General features: G+C 38.9%; 1 protein-coding gene and 1 long non-coding RNA gene across 2 annotated transcripts in view; one reads left to right on the top strand and one right to left on the bottom strand.

The window, feature by feature from the left end:
- The first annotated feature begins 969 nt into the window (after positions 1-969).
- On the top strand, positions 970-22,471 carry MPP4 (MAGUK p55 scaffold protein 4). The gene is made up of 21 exons (XM_059853314.1): positions 970-1,024; positions 1,577-1,698; positions 2,582-2,659; positions 3,358-3,438; positions 3,994-4,125; positions 6,090-6,171; positions 7,333-7,418; positions 8,394-8,465; positions 8,901-9,097; positions 10,165-10,229; positions 10,998-11,015; positions 12,017-12,055; positions 12,778-12,798; positions 14,045-14,059; positions 15,498-15,539; positions 16,331-16,501; positions 17,248-17,328; positions 18,319-18,412; positions 19,210-19,318; positions 20,909-21,043; positions 22,013-22,471. Exons 1-21 carry the CDS (start codon positions 991-993, stop codon positions 22,202-22,204), a joined length of 1,866 nt encoding a protein of 621 aa, XP_059709297.1. The 5' UTR covers positions 970-990; the 3' UTR covers positions 22,205-22,471.
- LOC132330672 (uncharacterized) overlaps positions 3,810-22,482 on the bottom strand; it is a 29,341-nt gene continuing 10,668 nt past the window's right edge. The window contains exons 5-6 of the long non-coding RNA XR_009487389.1: positions 7,830-8,015; positions 3,810-6,467 (exon numbers count right to left, since the gene is read on the bottom strand). This is a non-coding gene — a long non-coding RNA (uncharacterized LOC132330672). The remainder of the gene's footprint in view (positions 6,468-7,829; positions 8,016-22,482) is intronic.

Genomic DNA, 22,482 nt, shown 5'->3' on the forward strand with positions numbered 1-22,482 from the left:
AAAATTTTAGAAGGTGCATATTTTACTTGTGGAAAGGTTATGCAACATGGATACATATTAATTAGCAAGTGTTGTCTTCCTGCATTGCTTAAAAATGCTGATTTTAAAATCTAAAGAAAAAAAATGAGGTAGTATATGCTGCTTTTTATGATTAAAGAAATGAGCAACACATCTTTAGATTAGCAAATAACTTCTTTGATTCCATCTCTAAAAGTGACAACCTATTATAAATTGCCTGAGAGAGATGATGATACCAGCAAGGTAAGAAATGGGGGTTTTTATCTGGGCTTGAGGGTTTTGGGTTTTTAATTCATTGTGAGGAAACAAGAGAAAAATAATGAAATCTCTGTGGAACAAATCCTTCAAAGACCTTAAACTCTAATAGTGATAGAGACAGGGATCACTTTTTCCAAAATCATGTACTTGCTCAATGAAAATTCAGCTCAATGAAACTCCAGTCTTTCAGTTTTAATATTGTGTCAATATTAAGAGGAATTAAATGTAATGTATCCTTGAATATGATTATTTTCCAAGCTGTATGGGTACAAAACAAGATACAAGTCTTTAGAAAAAATTACGACTTCTCATGGTGGTACACTTAAGAAGCTGGAGAGCTAGAAGAGGGACCAAACAGTTTTCTGTTTTCCATGACTTAATGAAGCAAGCAAATGACAATTCTATAAAGACAGTAAAATTCCATACTGCAGTTGATGTTTGTCTGTCTGCATCTTGGATGCTACTGGGTGGCTGAATTTACAGGTAGGACTCATATATTTAATTTATTTTTTATAGCCGTGGTGCACTTTAAATACAAATTATTGCCCACCCCTTCCTTTGTTTTGAATTCTGCTTTCTTATCAGTGTAAAATAGCTGACAGTATTCTGATATGAGGGTGCTCTTTTCCCTAGTTCATCATCTCTCTTTGTGAAACCAACGTGGTGTGAATGCAGTATTCAAAGTGAGTGGAATCTCCTTGAATAAAGGAGAAGATGGAGGTGCCAACAGTCAGCAGTAAAGATAATGGTAACTTCTGCATCTTTCTTTCAGTTTCCTTTCTCTTTTCAAAAAGTGCTATTCCTTCATCTCTGTGACTCTTCTTCCACTGAGTCATGAGAGAGATGAAGGTGTCTGAAGTATTACTACTCAACCATTGGAATGATTCTTGATGTTCAGTGGTGGTATGCAGTTAACTTAAGAGAGCATCAGAGGAGAATACCTGGCATTTGTTTCTGACTTATAAAGCCAAGGATTTTTTTGTTGTTTCACCTCTTCTGGGTAGGAGGTATGAGCTTGAACCCAGACTGTTACAGGTGAGATTGCCTGCATGGTTTTCTCACAGGTCAGTTGCAAATTGCCAGCATTGACCTAACCTGCTGGCTAATAACATGGTAAAATAGCTCTTATGCAACAGAGTTGACTGCGGGGGAAAAAAAGCAAGGCAGCCAGGAAATGTCTGTGCATTTCTTAGAAGTACAAATTGAGGAAAGGTGCATTTCGAAGGTCTGGGTCACTGTTTGGCTTTGGTTGGTCTCTTTGTACTGAAGTGTCTTGCGCTTTTCTGTTTCTTGGGCTCAGGTGTGTCTCATGTTCTGACTCTAGTGCTGCAAGAGCTCACTTTGCTCTGTAAGAGAGATGTCAATGGCGTTGGCATGCTCTATGACCTGCTCAGATCTCGCTGGCTGCAAGCACTGCTCAAGGTAAGCCAGCACCCAGCTGGGAAAGCAAAGGTCACCTACAGAACGATCTCTAGGGAATAGCTACTTGATGTTGCCATATGAGGACAATAAATGCTTATTTACACCAAGTGCTGATAGTCCTGATGTCAGCTCTAACATCAGCAGTCACAGTAGATGAAACCATTTATGCTTTAAAAGAAAATAAAATGTTCTCTTCCATAATGTCCTAGACATTTACTTTACTTGTCTCTATTGAGGCCAGGGGACAGCCACTGAACACATCATTACTCAGTTGTCTTTCCTGTTCTTAAATTTCTATATGGCTATGCATCCCACTTCTTGGCCTGTGACACTGTATTTTGTTTTGCATTCATCTGATGTGTAATTGAAGATCTTATATTGTTAGAGAACAGAGTTTTGATTGGTGTTTCTATCTTGAGAAGAATTTTATCTCTGTGACAAATTCTGTAAAAATTCTGCTTTTCTTTCAGAAGGATTTTTAAAGTCTTTGATTTTTAAAGAGGAGCTTTTACTGGATAAGAATGCTCATAAGGGTATTTTAAATGCAGCAATTATGCCTTCAACTAGAGGAAGGAAAAAGGCTACAAATCAGACAATTTACTATCAGGCTATTTGCCTGTGTAGACAGCTTTTCTTCTAGGAAAATTCAAAACTACAGTATAACTGGCTAGCTACCTGATAATATGGAAAGACATTGAGTTCAAGACTCAATTCCAGATGTGTCAGGTATTAAGAATTGAGATTGAAGACTCTTGGGCTCTAGATGGACTGAGAAGTTTCCAGAAATAGTGTTGTCCATTGCCTGTCATGTATGTATCTATATGATCATGTGAACTGGTCAATGTCATCGTTGCCTTGTTTTGTCTGTCATGGCATGCAACAGATTTATGAATGCCTCCAACACTATCTTGGAAAAAGACCAGTTCCTGTCACGCTGCAGGCACGTGCGTTGAGTCGTGAGGTGAGATTGTTTGCACAGTTTATTGCTTTACTTACCCATACCAAATGAATGCACTCTGCTGCAGTTAAGTGTTCTGGTATTAATTCTGTGTCTCAGGTCTAAGCACAGTATATCAACATGAAACTCTCCTTACACATCTGTAAAACCACTCAACAGCCCTTACTGGGGGGAGTGGGGGGGCATGAGAAATGGGCACAGCTGTGGTTGCTGCACTACACAAATCCTGGCCAGTGTAATGAACACAAATGTTAATTGTTTAATCACTGACCATGTATTTTTCTTCCCATGTAACTCTGTGGTTCAGCGTCATGGCTACAATCAAGCTGACTGACATGAGGATATTGGAAAGCTTTTTAGATTTTTCTAATTATAATAGCTGAATTCTAAATCTTTTAATTAGTGGGAGAGTTAATGACAAAGTAGAGAAATTGAGACTAGTGATGAAATTGGTTGAGAGATGGGAGCAAAAACTGATTTAGAGCACATGGCGCTGTGCCTGAACTAAATTAAGCCTGGCTGAGTATTGTGCAGCTGTGGTCATATTGTCCAGTTCTAGAGCAAGCCATATGGACATCCTCTGACTCATATAATGTGGGGGGGCTTTACACTGTCTCCATTCCTTTACATTCAGTGTAGACCTTTCTAAATGAATTATCCTCTAGAATCCATCTCTGTGGCTATTTTCTTACATTTATCAGGTGGGAGAGTTACTGCATGAAGCCCCTCAGTCAGGAGAGGTCAAAGAGCTAAGACGGCTTCTGCGTTCTCCACACTTCAAGGCAAGTCCGGCATAAGGAAAGAAAAAGTTTGCTCATGGAGCTCCCTGCAGTGGGAATGGAAATGGATGGGCAGCTGTTCACAAGAATTGGTAAAGGGGCCAGAAGAGACATAGTTTACCACTGATGAACTAATCTGACCATGAGATCAAATGTGAACTGTGTATCTCAAGTACTTGCAGTGGGCTGCATTTTATTTAAGGCTGTGTTTGAAAGATGTTTCTTACAAAGTTTTTAATTATGGGCAGTTAATGCAGATATATAAATATCAAATATTCCTTGAAATTGCAGAACCTGTATTCTTAACCCAAGAGCTCCAAATAGAAGTATTTCTTTCATATTTTGAAGGTTTTCCACAATAAACAAAGGAACTGTTCTTAAAACTTTCATGGTTTGCTTTTATTGGTGGAAAGAAGAAAATGTCAATATATGCAAGGGATCTGTGTTCACGAAAGAACACATGCAGTGATTTCTGGTTTCTGACCTGTCACTGTTTAAAGCTCTGCTATTGATCTTTGCTTATGGGTTGGTTGGTTTCCTTGTTTTCATTTGTAACAGGCCTTGCTATCTGCTCATGATACCGTGGCCCAGAAAGATTTTGAACCAACCCTTCCACCACTGCCAGACAACATACCTGAAAATGAAGAAGCTATGAGGATTGTCTGCTTAGTGAAAAACAACCAACCTCTGGTGAGGGACCTTTCTTGTGTCTGTCAAATTTTTTTAACTTAGAAAGAATTAATAATGCATTGGATGCATATTGGTTTCTTCCCAGGAATGTCATGGGGATTGTGTGCATTCTTGTCCAGATTTTACAGAATCACAAGAATTGTTGAGATTGGAAAGGATCTGAGAAGGCCATCTAGCCATGCATGGTGTGGGTGTAGGTTGTTCGGTGCCTTGTCTGCTCAGGGTTTGAACATTTGGCAGATGTATTTTCATTATATGAGATAAAAACAAACTGGATTGAGAGTTATTCCCATGGCCAAAACAGAAAGGAAGTGAGGAGAGTTCTTCAGTAATCATTTGTACTTATGAGCAGCAAACATTGCATAGCTTAGCTAATCTGTTTTAGAGAAAGACAGCTGTAATATCAGGGACGAAAAAGATTTCTAACTGTCAGTCAGAGAGGTTATTTTAGTGTGATGGAAGTTGAAGACATTGAAGGACTTTGTACTAATACATTACGGCCCTGGAAACTACAGGCCTGTCAGTCTCACTTCAGTGCCTGGTAAAGTTTCGGAGAAGATTTTTCTGGGAGGTATTGAAAAACACCTGAGGGACAACACAGTCATTGGTCACAGCCAGCACTTTGTGAGGGGAAAGTCCTGTTTATCAAACCTGATTTCTTTTTATGACAAGGTAACCCAGCTAGCTGATCAGGGGAAACCAATTGATGTAATCCTTCTGGAATTCAGCAAAGCTTTCAATACTGTCTCTCAGAGTATCCTTCTGGACAAAATGTCCAGCACACAGCTGGATAAACACATTATGGGATGGGTGAGCAAGTGGCTTATGGGTTGGGCAAAAAGACTTATAGTGACTGGGCTTATAGTTCTGCAGGGCTTCATCCTTAGCCCTGTGCTCTTCAACAGCTTCATAAAGGACCTAGACACAGGACTGGAAAGGGTACTGAGCAAGTTCCTAGAAGATACAAAACTGGGAGTAGCTGTGGACTCCCTTGAGAGCCAGGAGGCCCTGCAGAGAGACCTCGATAAAGGAGAGGGCTGGGCAATCACCAACCATGTGAAGTTCCACAAGGGAAAGTGCTGGATTCTTCACCTGGGATGGGGCAGCCTTAGATGTATGGACAGACTGGGGAATGAGGCGCTAGAAAGCAGTAGACCTGGGGGTATAGGTCAGTGGCAAGTTGGATGTGAACCAGCAGTGCCCTCCAGCCAGGAGGGCCAAATGTGTCCTGCAGGGGCATCAGGCACAGCATCTCCAGCTGGGCAAGGGAGGGGATTGTCCTGCTCTGCTCTGCTCTGCACTGGGGCAGCTTCACCTCGAGTGCTGGGGGCAGTTTTGGGTGCCACGATATAGGAAAGACATGAAACTATTACAGAGTGTCCAAAGGAGGGCCATGAATATAGTGAAGGGCCTTGAGGAGAAGCCATGTGAGCAGTGGCTGAGGTCACTTGGTCTGTTCAGCCTGGAGGAGACCTCACTGCAGTCACAACTTCCTTGTAAGGGGAAGAGGAGGGGCAGGCACTGATCTCTTCTTGCTGGTGACCAGTGACAGGACCAGAGTGAATGGCCTGAAGTTGGGTCAGGGGAGGTTTTAGATTGGATATTAGAAAAAGATTCTTCACCCAGAATGTGCTTGGGCACTGGAATGGGCTCCCCAGAGAAGTGGTCCCAGCACCAAGTCTGACAGAGCTTAGGAAGCATTTGGACAATGCTCTCAGGCACAGGGTGTGACTCTTGGGGATGGTGCTGTGCAGGGCCAGGAGTGGGACTCAGTAATCATTGTGGTCCCTTCCAACTCAGCTTATTCCACAATTCTGTGGTTATCACTATATCCATGTTGTGGTAAAAAGGCTGTATCCCTCAATGTCTTTGAGTCAGCCTGAAGATCAGACTTGTGATATGGAAGGAAACTTACTGGGGTCCTTTGGTGATCAATGTGTTTTTTCTTTGTTCTTACCTGCCAGGGTGCCACCATTAAACGCCATGAGATAACCGGTGACATAACAGTTGCCCGTGTGATCCACGGTGGGCTGGCAGACAGAAGTGGTACGTGGAATTTAAACAAAGTGATACATAAAACTGAACTTGAACTAAGATATTTGAAGTAAGAAAATACCTTAGCTTCTACAGTTAATCTTCCATTGTAGAGCAAGATGATGTGCACATGGGACAGCATTGTAAACAGTAATGCATTGCAGTGACTTTCATTCTGACTTCATAGATTTTCAGATGAATTTGCCGTTTTAGACTGAGTTGATGAAGAAATCCAGTTTTCATTATGTGTTCTTGGCACCAATACCTGGATATCCCAAATTGCAGTAGTACAAAATGCAGCACATTCCCTAATGGAGAAATGGTAAACATCAATATTTGGTGATTCTAGAAGATAATGGGCTGTAAGGAATATGTAATAATACTTTTTGGCACTACTCTACTAAACACCTTGCTTAGCACTAGTAGCTAAGCAATCTTGCCAGGAGTTTCCTTGGAAATGTTACTACTTTGTCATCCTAGAATTGAATGTGTTCCATGTCCCTTAGGAAATGTAATGTAAAACATTAGGAAAACATTAGATTTTTACATTAAAATGTAAAACATCAGAAGTAAAATTCAACTGCAATCATTATAAAATAGTTCCTTTTAGTATTTTCTGGCCTTTGTATAGAGAAGAAAACCCAACTTGCAGAAAATAGCCAATTACGTTCCTAGCTTGACTATTATTTTTATTGAGTTACATGGAAAAGGAACATGGAAAAGAAAATAAAACAATATTGTGAAGACTTTACTATAAAGGACAGAGAGGAGTCCCAGGACCTCCCACTGCACCTGGAGTTTTTAGGGGTCTGATTCCAAGTCTCATGGTCTATTAATATAGGATAGGTTCATAATTTACTTTGAGAAATGGAGCAATATTAAAATGTTTATGCTAATTTTAAGGCAAATCATCAGTAGATTGTAAAGATGTCATATGGGGGAGTGGGAAGGATTAAGAAAGCTGAAGCATGCAAGCTCCTTGTGACCTGCAGCAGACTGCAGTCCTAGCCAGGAACAGCTGCAGCTTGAATCCAAAATGCCTTCCTCCATACATGGTGCAGGAGAATTTTAATGCTGACTTACAAACCTGTGATATTTCTGTGTGATCCTGCCTTGATAAATCATGCTGTGATAAAACTCCTGCTGCTGTTTTCATATTTGTTTTCATGGTAGGGTTGCTGTATGCTGGAGACAAACTGGTGGAAGTAAATGGAGTTCCTGTTGAGGGACTTGAGCCTGAGCAAGTCATTAATATTCTGGTATTTAATATTTTTAAAATATGTTTTCTACTTTGCACCTTAAGATTATTTGTATGCTCGCTCTTTTACACACGCTTGTACATAAGAAAGCCTGGAATTTTTAACAGAAAATTCAGATTGTTTCCTTACTGTGAATGAAGTTCCCAGCTGCTCATTAAATCAGAATATATGAAAGCAGAATTAAATCTAACTTCTGCTCTGATCAGAAATTAACTTAACTGTGACCATTCCATCTGCAGCTTCTGGGAAAAATACTAATTTATTCAGCCTTCACTGATTGATAACTTTTTCTAGAAGTGCCACTCAGAAATATTCCACAAGAAAGTCATGGAAAGCTGCTATTCTAGTAAGAGTCCATGTTACAAAATGCACTAAAGCAGAGTGAATGAGCTTGTAAGCTACACACCTTACCTTGCACGAAAAGGGCAGTGTCATTACTGTTGTCAAAATTCTCATGAAGAAATCTTTTGAAGTGTCCCTGTTTTGTCATTTTGTGCACAATTTTTCAGGGTTCTTGACTGTTAAGTGCCAGCCAGTGAGGTATTGATGTGTGTAATCATACCAAGTCTCTGTGCCATTTTCATGGTTGTACCACTCCTAGGTATAAGAAATACAAACTCCATTGGAATGCTTAATTACTAAATTATGTTCCTCCCCTTTTATATAACCCATCTAACCAGACTCTGCTGCTAATTTAAATAAGATTTAAGTAGAAAAGTTTGGTATGAATCAATTCTGAAATTACATATACTTACAAAGAAACTCACATTGCATTAAATTAAAAAATATTTAGCAAAATTTGATGTTTTATTCTTGACCTTCCTTTTGGAAAAAATACAGTATTATCACATTGACTCTACCTGAATTCTATCTATAACACAAACATTGCAGTATTCTCAAAGCCATGCTCTGTCTTGCCTATGTTTGATTACTTGTGTTGAATACCAACCATATTTTAATTTTCTAATCATTTAGGCCCTGTCTCAGGGGACAATTATGTTCAAATTAATTCCAGTTTCTGATCGGCCTGTCAGCAACCAAACAACAGTAAGAAACATTCTTTTTCTTTTCCCAGACTGGTAGCAGTAGTGCCCAATTGTGTGATACAAAGATATGGTGTTGCCTGGAAGTTTATTGCAATCCCTAAAGTGTTACCTTGCCTTTATGGCTGCCTCTCAGCTGACATCAATATGGTGTTGCTGAAGCAGTAAAGACAGTAAGCAGAAATGTAACTGTGTAATAAAGGCACTTTCTGAGTGATCCACAAGTTGAAGGTCAGTTCTTTACATAATGTGTGAGATAAATGGGGTTTTTTTTCCTCATTTAATGAACAGAGAGTGTTTAAGGCTTGATCTGGTTTTTAAAACTTGACTTGATCACTAGACTGAAGTAGCAGCAATACCTGGCCCTGTGGTTGTAAAGCCCCTGTTGTGTCCATTCTAGACCTGGCTCCCACTCACTCCTGACTCTTTTCTTTACCAGCTGTACGTGCGAGCCATGGCAGATTACTGGCCCTTGCAAGATCCTGCCATACCGTGTGCTGATGCAGGTCTGCCTTTCAAGAGGGGTGAAATACTCCAGATTGTGGATCAGAATGATGCTCTCTGGTGGCAGGCCAGGAAACTTTCAGATCTCAGTGCCTGTGCTGGACTCATACCCTCAAATCATCTTCTTAAAAGGTAAAAAACCCATCATGTTCCTGATTTCTGGTTCAAAAATCAGCCAGTTATTCAAAATTTTCCTAAGTATTGTAGCAGTACAATTCAGAGTAACATCTGACAAACATCTTTCCTCTTTCTGATCTCTGACTTCTTGCTATTTTTTCCTGAAGAGCACCTGTATGAGAAGAAGCTTTTGAAAGCACCTGTATAATCTCAAATTGCCATTTAGGAAATTTGCAGCACTTATCCAGTCTCCATGTTGGTTGCTAAGACATCTGGTGGAGTGTAGCAGCTGAAATTGAGGGCCCTGACTACTAAATGATCATCATCTATGATGGAAAAAAAGCAAGGGGAAGAGAGGGATACTTAAAGCATAGTATATTTTTAAAGATGTCCTGTGATGCATGAGTGACCTCTTCAGCTTTGGTCAAAACTGAGTAGACCAGATTAGAAGAACAGAGAAAAAAAACAAACACTCAAGAAAGAACAAGGGTCTCTTGACTTATTTTCTGCATAAATAGACCATTGTTTTTACACCACATGCATTCAGAATCAGAGTTTTTACACTGCTATAGCAAACTTTCCAATCTGATCCTTTAACCACCTGTCCTGTGGTACCCCCAGGATAATGTAAGGCCACGCACCAGCACATGATAAACTTGACTTTAATAAATGTAAACCTACCTGCAGTCTGTATAATGCAAGGTGAAATCAAACTGGGTTGTGACTCAGGCTGCAAGAGGCTCTGTGCAGTAATGGAGGCAGTAGTACTACTATCCCTACCAGCAGCACACTCTTCTACTTCCAGGAGTCTGAACCACAGTATGGCTTATCTTCCTGTACTTCTGTATAAATTGTTAGTACTTCTGGGCTGCTGATTTGGAAATTTGAATACTTCTGATAGCACATTGGTTTTATTTTAGGTCTTTGCAGTGGGCTAAAACATTGGTAATGTTTCAGTTCTTGCTGTCTTCTCTCAGTTCAGTACTGATCAATCTTGCATGTAAGCAGTGAATCTGACTGGAGCATAATGTGCTTGTGGACTGTTTTGATTCTTTAACTGTGATAAATTTATTTCTGTGTAGGAAGCAGCGAGAGTTCTGGTGGTGTCAGCCCTTCCAGCCCCACCTCTGTCTCAAATCATCAATGTGTGAGTGAAAAGTTACTTGAGCAATACAGCAGGAAAGAAAGATCTTGCCTCTGTTTCAGCAATACTGAAATCAAGCCTTATGCAATTCAGCTTAGTTCAAAGACATTGTTTCTGGAGCCATATTGTCACCTTCAACTGTGTTAACTATCCCCTGGAAAAAAAATACTTACTGATAATTGTACCTGGAGTACTGATGGTGGAGATGGTTGTCTCCAGTGTACTTGAGATCTGACCATAAGAGAATCTGTGAATTCAACTTCTTCTAAAGTCTCTATGTTCTAGGACCTCACTAGGCCAGCCAGTTCTCTTGGCTGTAAGTCTTGAGGTGACAGCTGTACTGGCCTGGATTTCTGGGGACGCAGATACCAGCTCTGCCACTGAGAAGTGCCATGTTTGGAATGTTTCTTTGCCATCAAAGCTATTGAGAAAATAACAGAACTTATTTTCTTGAGGTCTAAGATAAGCTAAGCTGCCCTTGAATTTATTCATGGTAACAATCCAGAAATATTATCTTCTGCAAACTATAATTTTCTGTAAATATGCAATTATTCCCAGAAAAAGAATGTTCTTCCTGTTTCTTCTGTCCCCATTTCCTTCTATGGCTCTTTATGCAAGTATAAAATTTTTCTCTCATGATAAATCCTGGGGGCATGTGTTTCATTCCCTAGGATTCTGCTTGCACTGATTGCATTGCTTGCTAGAGCTGAGGCTCTCTTTCACCATAATTTTATTGCATTTTAACTGCTTCAATGGATATGCTGTGAGCAGTAAGCACTGTGGAAGAAGGTAGGAAATCACATCTGGACAGCATTGCATTTCTGTACCTGGAACCAGTATGACACATGGTTTTACAGGCTTTTTAAAAAGTTGTCAAAAATTAGGCATTTTGATAAATACTTGTGGAAGAAGCCCAAGTTCTTGGCATTTTGTGTGCTTAACACAATTGAAATCCAGCCTTTTTTCACCTTTTTTCACCTAGCAGATGCATACATTGTCTTAAAGTGGAAACCTTAGCTGTGCATTATCTGTCATGGAAGTGACAGTTTGAATGGGTTCTTTGAGGAAAGAAAGACAAGATTTCCTCTTTCTCTTTTCTTCTCCTTCTTTCTCTCCTAGAGCAGCTCCGATAGAGTATTTCTTTAAAGGATACATATGGGCAGAATGTGATTGACAGATACTGCCCTGTAACTGGAAAATAGCTCCTGCTGGGCCTATCTGGAAGGGTGTGCAAGAACAAAACACCAACAGTGCTGTATTGTGAGCTTGTGAGATTGCCCAAGCTCATGTGATCACATTTCTGGGACATAAATTGATGTAGTCTGGGGATTGAGAAAGAGCTGAATTGATCTTTTCTTCCTTGTAAAAGTAATAATAAAAATAAAAAGCAAAATACTCTCCTTGAGTGTAGCATTTGGAAAGATATTTAAAAGCTCTAAGAGAGAAAATTATATTATCTCATGGTAATACTTAATAAATAGATATCTACTGGATAAACAGATTGACAGGCATGTTAAACCTTTCATTATTTCAAGAGAAGAATTCAAGTTTGGTGCATTTTCTCTCTGCCTTCAGAGCACTCACTTAGGAGTTTTTGCTCACTGTAATACAAAGATCATCACTAAATTGGAGTTACAGTTAAAATTCTTAAAGATGTCTAAAGATGATTGGAGCTTCACCCATCTTGTTTCTGATGTCTGAGTTCAGTCTTGTAAGATGTGTAAGGGCGTTTTTCCTCTCCAGTGTTTTTCTGATTCAGATGAATTTTTTTCCCTTGTGTTGATCTGTAGAGGATGACATGCAGATTGATGAAAAGTGTGTGGAAACAGGTAACTGAATTCACTTGAGATTATTTTATTTGCTTCAAGGCAGTAGCTAGTTTACAGCCTCATTTCCTAGATAAAGCCAGTCATTCTTCTAGTGAACTTAATGGTAGAAAATTCTATTTTTCATACCCTGTAGATCTCCTCTTGTATTAGTGTATTAAAATGAGCTGTTTGCAGTTCTGGTGTACAGTGCTTATAGTCAAGTGTTTTGACCAGCACAAAAATATTTGCTTGAATGAGATGCAACAGCTTTGATTCAGGTGTTGGATTGTGGCTGTAAAGTTACCATGCTTTTTTGCTTATTGCATATTTAACGACACAGATTGTTGTGGTCTTGGAAAACCCACAAAATTCCTTGTTAAGAAATCTCTGATCTTGGGAGAACAAGGAGCAAGAATAGGTTTTTGCTTGTGAACAATGAGTGTAAAGATTGGTAGCTTGAGTTGCTCCCTAAAGCAGTGCAGCTCATTCTTCCTTCTCCAAGGTAATTGAGAAGCTCTCATGGAAGGATATGTGATCCTGTAGGACTGTGTGAAAAGAGAGGAAGCAGTTAATTCAAGTATGGGGAGCTGTATTTTGCCACCTCAGGGTGGAGGCAGCTGGGGAAAGTATACGTGAGACAGACCATCAGAAGTTGGAAAACTGATTTCTGATTCTGATATTCATTAGAAGAATAAAATTTTGAATTTATTTTAATATCTTTGCTATCTGGATTACTAAACAAGATGAAGAAACATTTGAGTCAGGTAAGTTCCTCTGACCTAACTCTAAGTTCCTTGCAATTGCTCTGCTGTGAGAAGGGTGTCCAGAGACAAGCATCTTAGAAAAAAGCAGGTGGCAAAAACCAAAATGCCACTTCAGCCTCACAAGCCATTCTGGCTTGAAGCCATCTTGTAAAATCCTGTAGCTTTAAGTCTTTCTCTTGTTCTCTGATTACCTTAGTAGTAAGGTTCCTGTCCTCTTATCCTCGAGTGTGAATGTTTCTTCTCGTGCATCAGTAGCAGCCCTATTTATCCAACCCTCGTCAGTTGTACCCGTGCGAGCTGTGACAGCAGGGGCTGCACTGATGTCAGCAGATAATGGGATTACCTGCAGTAATATGCAGGCCTGAATCCCCAGTGCCCGTAGGAGTTGATGTGGTAAAGAGGAAAGCTGCTTCTGGATTCCTGATTGTGGGCATGGCTGACATACAGGAAAGAAAAATGCTTATAAAATTCATTATTTATGTATAAAAAAATACAATCAATAAGTACGCTTTTTTTGACACAATATGGGGGTTTTTGGTTGTTTGCTTGGGTTTTTTTTTTGTTCATTTAGGAAGCAGCTGCTTATTTACAGCACATTGAGAGCTCTGTAAAACTTGAGTCTTCTAAAATAAATAATTTCTCCCATAAATAAAACTACTGGTAAACTCCTCATTTGAGGTAGTTGGTAATCTTGTGGAGAAGAGTGTCTTTTTACCTTAGATTTGCTCTTCTCCACAAAGTCTCTACTTGCCAGTTCTTCTATCTGCACCTTCTTCTCTTACCACAAGCATTTGTTCTCTTCTACCTCTCAAGCAATGCCCAAGGCTTTTAAGGCATAACCAGCAGGTCTGCAGGGCAGTCTTTTGTTTTCAGGCTAGGATGTTTCTGATAGCTGCACTTGGGGATTACTGTTGTAAATCCTGCTTAGTGCTGAGTCACCTGTCTGCTGTATCCACACAGTCAGAGGAATAAAGGTGCAAATATTTGCTATCCTACATTCCACTTTAACCACTTTAAGTAGTTGGAGATTTTGCACTACCATACTGAAATAGATGCTGCAGTTCTTGTATTCTTTGGGAACTAAGAATTCATGCTCAAAGAAACGTATTTTAGATTTAATGTCTGTAGTACCTGTTTTCTACATTCCCTAAATGCGTTGGACAATGCTCATTGGATTTTTAGATCATAGTAGAGACTGTCTTCTCAAAACTAATTGTTTTATGTCTGTCTCTATCTGAATCTGCAGAGGAGCTTAAAGAAGGTAACACTAACATTTTTCTCCCTGTCTCCTGTAGCAGTAATCTAATAGAATTTACCTGTGTTTATGCTTTAGCAGGAACTACCACTCTTCTTGCAATACCCGGTAGCAGAATTGCTTGTTCCCTGTAGGATTCTACACTGCACTCCATACCACAGAAGACAGGGTAGATAAGGCAGAAAGATTTAAACAGATTTGAATGATGACTCGAGAGACTTGAAGATAGAGGGCATGTATCAGCTGAACATTACTCTGAGCACTGCCCTGAGTGAGCAGTTTTGTGCCAAGGAGTTTTTCCCACAGTCATTAACTAATTGTTAGTACATACGGAAATGTAGGAATAAAACTGTATTGTAAAGGTACAAGTAATGCAGAGTGTATAGACATAAAAGGGAAATTAATATGCATCTAATTTTGTTTCAATACTTCCATGCCTATGAGATAACTGTAAATCAAAGAGTGCTAAAAATATTTCAAAGTTTTGCAAATGAAAAAAAAGTTTTTCCTTGGAACAAATACTGCTCTTAAAGACATGTCTATGTCTTCTGCATCTCATTCTTGCTTTTACAAGGCCTAAATAAAGGGAATGCTTGAATAACACATGTGTGGTTAGGGGAAAATAAGGAGTACTTTTTGAAAAGAAAGCTAAATGCTGGCACCATTCTTTTCTTTGGTGATTGGTTTTCAAATCACCTTTCTCAAATAGTTTATATACCTTCTGAACATTGGTTTATTGGAAAATTGGTATGTTTGAGCCTTATATGAGAGATTCAGTTTTTAAAAAATACAGAGTTTTAGAAGTCCCACCTGAATAGTGAAGACTTCATGATGAACAGCATGAGAATGAGGACAAAAAGAATTGCAGGAAAGAGGTTAGGCTCACATGTTGGAGCAGACATCACAGACCCAATGAAGAAAAAGAAGCAATAAAATCAGGTCTTCATTTTGCCTGAAATATCTGAGCAGACGCAAGTTGCATTTTCCAAACATGCTATGGGGCAGAAACTGAGTTACAAAGTTTTTGTTTCTAATTTTGAGCTTCTAATTTTAACTAAAGATATCTTGTAAGATAGATTGCACCTGAAAAGCTTAAATTATGTGGAGGTTTTTTTCACTAATTTCAATTTCAAAACATTGTCTGGCATGTAGATATCTGGGGAATGAAACAAATAGAATGTTAAGTTTCAAATTTCATTTAGGAAGTACCAAGACATTCTAGATTTATTTTTTCTTGCAATAACCCTTTTGAATTGGTCATTGGTCATGTGAAATATTTTGATATTATAGAGTACTGAGCTTTTAAAATTATATTAAGCATTATACTTCCACATTTTTACAGAAACTCCTTTTTTCCTTGGGATCAGCAATAATTGTTTGCCATCTAGCTTTTAAGTTTCTCTTTTCTTTTTTATTTCATGAGTATTTGTTCTTTGTATTCTAGAAGAGGAAGAATTTGGTGAATTTGGTCAACGAGTCTTTATTGGTATGTGATGACTAAAGATAAGTAAAATGTTTGGGGCTTGATCTAGCTTAATAAAGTTCAGTAAAAAGCTTTGTTCTTTATTTTATCTGAAGACTTACTAAATGGAATACAGCTTACTCTGTTTTCCAAACATCAGGAAGTCTCTTTCTTCCTAATAATGCTCAATCTCTGCATTTAAATCTTTCTTCCTGTTAGGTTTCTACCAAAGACTTGGCCACTGCTATTTAAACTTGACTTCATGATTAATTTTGCTCAAAAGTAATGTCTGTCATCCACTGAGAATAATCATGAGGGCTTTCATTAGAAAAGTACACCTACAAGTGAAGTTTTCAGGGTTGGATGGTCAAGTGAAGAAACAAACCTACCTCTATGGTTATTGAACCATAGTGACCTTCAAAATACATGTTCTGGAGGCTGGAGCAAATGTTCCAGACTTGCCTCATGAGAGTGAACCACCTACACTATCAAAAAAAGTTGACCTGTTCCCTAGGGATGCCTCAGGTAGTCAGAAACTTCTCCTCCAGCTTGTTTGGGGTATCTTTCAGAAGTCTTTAATTCCAGGCTAATTTTCAGGTGACTTTCAATGGAATTTTACCTACTCTGTAGCTGTCATTTAATGCTCAGAGATTCTACCAAGCTGTCATAACAAGTGCAGCAATGAAATTCATTAACCTTCACTTCCTCAGAAAAGGTAGTATGTTATGTGGCTTAGAAAGAGGCCCTCTGGGCTAAAGAACGAGCTGCCTGCACGTGGGCTGTATTTTGCAGCAGTGTGCCTTTGCCCCACCCAGCTGGATTCCGCAGAAGCATGCGGCTGTGCCGCAGGAAGGCCCGCCTCAACCAGCAGTCCTGCTACTCCCGCTGCCCCAGCAGCTGCTACAGCGCCCTGGCAGCTCCCTACGAAGAGGTGGTCAGGTACCAGCGGCACCCAACAGACCGGCACAGGCTAATTATCCTCGTGGGTAAGAGCTTAACCACCTTCCCAGGCACATTTCAGCAGGGGTTTCCTGCTGCTGATTGCAGTGCTGACTGTGCAGGCAGCTCTCAAAGCAGCACTTCAAGAATTATTATCATTTGACCCCATTATTTAGGTTAAAGTTTAACGCAGGTATCACCTTCTTTGGTTGAGATAGTGAGTGTTAAAAACAGTAATAATAAAGTCCTTAGAAGAAGCTGGTTATGAATGCTGGCTGATAATGGATTTTATTAGGGAAGTGGTTTGGTTTTATATTCAGCTGGAACTGAAAATGCTGAGAAAACATTGGTAACTTAATAGAAAGCATCTTTACATGGAGGCATTTCTACAACCAGTGTTAAACGTATAGACATGACAATAATAAGAAGAATGTTTAACTCCAGACTAGAACAATCTCAATCATGAACAGCATGGAAAGATACCTTTAATAATGCTTCTTATAGGACGTACTGCATGAAGTGGGCTGCAGGCTCTCCAGGAGACTTTAATTGTAGTGACTGAAGGGAGGATGCTGTTCTGTACTGTTTGTTCTATGGTCCTGATAAAGCAAACTGAGTAAAGGCAAATCCACCGTCCCTTCTAAGTCTGGAAGTATTTGATAAGTTTTTTTCTTTTAAAATAGTACTGCTGAGTTGCCTCCTGGGTATGGCTACATTGCTGGGGAGTTATTTGTCAGTAATGCTAGCTGCTGTTACCCTGTCAGTAATGTTAGCTGCTCTTCCAACTTTCCAGGTCCCGCAGGAGTTGGTGTGAATGAGCTACGGCGAAGGCTAATCACAAGTAACCCACGAGAGTTTCAAAGTGCCACACCTCGTATGTCATGCTTCTCTTCTTTCCTCTACTACCCCAATTCAAGCATGAATAGGAAATGCAAAGAACCTTCCTCTTGCCTTTGTGTTTTTATACACTCTTTGCTCTATGGCTGTTTCTTCAGCTCTACTGAAAGCCAGTACTGTTTGCTTTCTTAAGGGTTAGTTTAAAATTCTTTCTTTCTATCTATCTATCTCTCTATCTCTCTATCTCTCTATCTCATTTTGGCAAATCAGACAAAGGTATGTTCAAGTTCCAGCTTCTGAAACCATTAAAAGCTTTATGGAGATGAAAAGTTATCTGCATGATTTGGTTTAACTTTAGTGTTTGCTTTTCCTAGATTTAAAAAAAAAAAAAACATTTCTTGGAGTATTTCAGGTTCTTAGGGTTTAAGTACTCAGGTATGAGAATGAAGACAACAGAAGTTGGTGCTTAATAGGCTTTGCAGCTTTCCTTATTATCCTTCTAGTCTCAGATGAGACTTATGCAGCTTAACTTCTGACGTAACAACTGAAATTATTTCTACCTGTGCTTATTTGGTTCTTGTAATTTAGATAACCAATCTGGAAATTATGTATCTGAAGCTAGCTGAAAATTCATGACTTAGCAGTTAAGGTCCCAGATGACGGGAAGTGTGGCAAACTCATGGGATTTTTCTGAATGAACTTTAAAAAAAATTGCCTCTGAAGAGTAAAGAGTTGTGCAACCAGTTCCAAGGCAGTTCCTGATTGCTTTGAATCACGACTATTTGGATTGAACTACTCTTCCATTCCTAGAAATACAGTTGTGGTAACTTTTAATGACTTGTTACTGGCAAACCGTTATAGTGTATGGGGCTTTTGTTCTGGATTTACAAATGGAAATAACTCATATTATTATTTATGAAAATATTGATTGATAGTTCTTCATGAAGTTCTCATTTCCACTTATAAAATTGCAATAATTTAGTTGCAGCTGGTGTATTTTTTCTTTGTGTGTTATATCATCCTTCAGACACCACTCGTGTTCAGAAAAGTTATGAAATGAATGGTCGTGAATATCACTACATATCAAAGGAGACTTTTGAAAACATGGTGTATAGTCACAGGTGAGTAGGAGAGATTAATTATATTTTTATTACCTAAAATACAACATGATCCAAAAAAGTACAGTTTTGTAATTAGGTCCCAAGTCTGGGCTTCTCCACTTTTACTGCGTGTGTGTGGTGCAAATTTGTGTCAAACTACTTGAGACTGTTTCTTCAAAGACTCTGTTTGTGCAGTTGCGAATAGCTCCTCCACAATTAATCTCAGAATCCTTCTAAAAGGAAGGGGGCTCTCTAGTCCTGAGCTCATTAGATGTGCTTGTAAGTTATGAGTTTAACTCTCCTGGAAACCAGACTGCTTTTGAAAATTTAGCAGTAAATCATACCTGTTCCTGACCTGCAACTCCATTGCAGCATCTCTGCAGTGATGACACATGAGTGGTTGAACTGTAAGGGCTAAATATTCAAAAGTGTCTGCTCCTTTGTATGCATCAATAATCTCTCTAAGATAGACCAGCTCAGCACTACAGAAGCCATTGAACGGTGCTAAGTGCTTTGAAATCTTCAGACTTGGAAGTTATTTGTCATATGTAATTGACAAGCATTGACAAGTAAAATCACAGCCTCTAAACACAAAATTCATAAAACCATGATGAGTAAAAAATGCATGTTTTGGAGATGAATTGTAATGGTTTTTGTGCCTAGTGTAGCAGGGAAGAGCAAAGGTGAGCAATATTCTGTAGGTTTTATGATCATTCAGTCCTGATCACTGGATTGTATTTGAAGATTTCACCTTTAAATGGAACCTTTTTGAAACTCAAATGCTCTTTCATTTTCCTTCTTCCTCACCACTGTTGCAGAATGCTGGAATATGGGGAGTACAAAGGGTATCTGTATGGTACCAGTATTGATGCAGTGAGAACAGTCCTTGATGCAGGGAAGATCTGTGTCATAGATTTAGAACCACAGGTGAGTGGTAAAGGGGCAGGGAATTTTCTGGAAGGAAAAATAATTTTCTCTACATTCTTGAGCCATTGGAGCTGTGTTAGTTGCTTTGTCTTGTTTTTCACTTTACCTCATGGTGCTTATTAATAATAGATTATTCTTGTCATGTGTCTTAGGGGGTGATGGTGGTACCACAGTGACAAGTATGTTGAGACAGTTCATTTTTTACCAAGCCAGCAGCTGCACTATCAGTTTGGATGGTATAGAAATGAATTTTCATACTTACTTAAAGTAAGGATTAGTCTTTCACATGGACACCTGTTGCATGGGATTTATTCCTCCTCCAAGCCCTGCTGCTGAGAGTTCTCTCCTTCTATTAGCAATCTCAGAACACCTTTCAGTAAAAGCAGCAACACTTAAAATAATCAAGCAAAAGCTGAAAATTTTAGTGTGCCTTTGTACCTACATTTCTTTCCAGAAGTTACATCTCTTAGTAACCTGCTTCTTCACTTAGATACTATTCATTTTTATTTTCCTTCTATTTTTGTGTTGAATTTGCTGATGAAGATAAGGCTAATAAAAGCCTGAGCTTGTAAATATCTAAGATACTTAGAGCTGTGTCTAGCTAAACCTTTCTAACCTTCTCTGAATTGCTTGCATATTTAGTACTTAAGAGCTGTTTGGGCTAGGCTGTTTAAACATCTTCTCTAACTGAATGTAAAGAGCAACACCCTAACTCAGTAATTCTTGGATATTTCCCTCTAATTATGCAGAGCCAATGTGTCTGAGCCTTAGGCTGGCAGTGGCTTGTGCTGCTTAAAATAGAAATTAAGTTACAAGATTTGTGGGGTGCTACTCAAATCTGAAACTGCTGCAAGAGGTAGATGAGGTCACACCTTAGACACTGTCCTTTGGGTTTCTTGTTACATTTTTAAGCAAAGGGCTAAAAGAAGGGTGTTGTGGCGTGGGGTGTGTAATCTTGCCACTTGGACAGATGTGCCACTATGATTTATTTTTTAGGGTGTGGGTTTAAAGGACAAGTTTTGGAAAGAGTATTAAGTAAGACCAGTGAGGTAGCAGAACTACTGCTGTGTTGCATACTTTAATTTAAATCTGGTGGTTTGATAAATCTGGTGAGTTTCTTTAGTTTTTCTTTTTTTTTCCATTCCCTCTAGTGCTCTGCAGTAATTTAAAAATACTTATTAGCATTAGGAAATGTTACACAGTAAAGGAGTTCTGAAAGCAGGATACTTTCTTCCAGCATGGAACAATAAAGAGGTACTTGTTCCGAAAGTAGTCAAAAAAGAACAGGTTTCAAATGCATCTTTTATGTGGTTGATTGTAGAGATCTGTTAGTGACACTGTTCCATCATTCACTGGTATTGAAAGCATCTCCTAATGAGGCTACCAAGCAGAATTAAGTAATTGTATGCTACAGTTGCTTAACAATGTCTGCTCCAGGGATTATTAGTGAGATCTTTTTCAAGTAAGTGTTCCTGAAAAAAGTGTCTCCTAGGTCTGGGGATCACAGTTTGTTGTAAACAACTGGCTTTTTATGGGAGTAAAGCTGGAATGAATGCACTTGAAGTACTTTATTTTACTCTTCATTTGTAGGGTATACAAATAGCCCGGACCCATGAGTTAAAGCCCTACATTATATTCATCAAGCCACCCAGCATCGGCTGCATGAGGCAGACTCGTAAAAATGCCAGGATCATTACGGATTATTATGTGAACATGAAGTTCAAGGTGAGATTTGGGAATAAAAGAGATTGAGTTTATTATTCTGAGATTCTGTTACTAGAACATAATGCATTCTACTGTGCTACACTATTAACTCTTAAAAAAACATTACTGTGTCTTTAGGATCAAATCTAATTATTATCTTTTTCTGTGGATTTTGTTGGGATTTTTTTTCCCTTACAGATTGTCTTTGAAGCATAATAATTGTAATTTGTAACCTAGGGGGCTGAGGCACTTCGCTTCAAAATGTCTTAAAGGAGAAGCTATTTTGCATATTTTTGTTTTATTTAGCTGTCTTGTGTCAATATTTGAATCAAGACATATATTTACTGTTTGCATTGAAATACTTGGAATGTGCTTTGTTCAGTAATATTATTATTTTTTTCACAGTTATAAGAATATATGCTTAGTGCCAGTGTCAATCCTATACTAAGTTCTGTAGACAAAACACAGATCCTGCTTGTAGGAAATGCTTCTCTTATATTTAGAATATATATACAGCACTTTGACATAATCGTTTCCATGCAAATCATCATCAAATTTAGCATCTTGACATTTTGGAGACCTCAGTCTATAACTATATGGAAATGATTCATGATTGCTATGACAGAAAGTAATATGGACGCTGGGGAAATAAACTAAAATTTGGAATAAGAACACAAGCATTAGTAGATTTACCTTCCAGTCCTTAACGTTCTCTGCCAGCACTTATCATTAGAGCAACTATTTTAGGGCAAATGGAGCATCCTAAGACACAAGGTCCTTCCTTGGGAAGCATATGGCAGGCAGCTCAGTTTTTGAGATCAAGAACTGACTGTAGCAGAGGTACTTTATTATAGCAAACTGTAAATGAAACAAGGCAGACTGACATTTTCTATTCACCTCTTGTTTATGTGGTCCAAGGTGTTTTGCAGATGGTGTGCAGGTATGTTTTTCTACACAACAGTGAAGTTTAATGGACTTACTCTCTCACAGGAAGAAGATTTACAGGAGATGGAAGAATCGGCTAAGAAAATGGAAGCTCAGTTTGGTCAGTTTTTTGATCACGTGATTGTGAATGACAATTTACAAGAAGCATCTGCGCAGCTGCTGTCTGCAGTACATCGTGCACAGGATGAGCCCCAGTGGGTCCCTGCAGTATGGATATGCTCAGACAATCAGCCCTAATTCTAAGCAGCAGGCAGCTTCAGAAAGATTACAGCTTATGTTTTACTTCAAGAATAATCCTAATGTCAGGATTGCAAGAATTTATCTTTGTACGTGAGGGATTTGGAAGAGGATTAGGAAAGAAGCTCAAACGGGGAATATAATCATACTATGTTCTGTGTAGCTTTTGAGCTTTTTATGTTTCACTTGGATCCACTTTTGTACAAAAAAAAAGGAAATACTGTGAGCACTCAATTACAAGAATAAAGAAAAATCTATTTTGTTGCATGTATCTGTGT

This window comes from Haemorhous mexicanus, chromosome 8 (assembly GCF_027477595.1).
Source record: "Haemorhous mexicanus isolate bHaeMex1 chromosome 8, bHaeMex1.pri, whole genome shotgun sequence".
NCBI lineage: Eukaryota > Metazoa > Chordata > Aves > Passeriformes > Fringillidae > Haemorhous > Haemorhous mexicanus.

Bases quoted from the DNA above. Each gene is read 5' to 3' on its own strand.
- MPP4 (XM_059853314.1), top strand. From the start codon at position 991: ATGGAGGTGCCAACAGTCAGCAGTAAAGATAATG. The intron at 3,439-3,993 runs GCAAGTCCGGCA...CATTTGTAACAG, and splicing joins TGCGTTCTCCACACTTCAAG to GCCTTGCTATCTGCTCATGA. The intron at 8,466-8,900 runs GTAAGAAACATT...TTTCTTTACCAG, and splicing joins CTGTCAGCAACCAAACAACA to CTGTACGTGCGAGCCATGGC.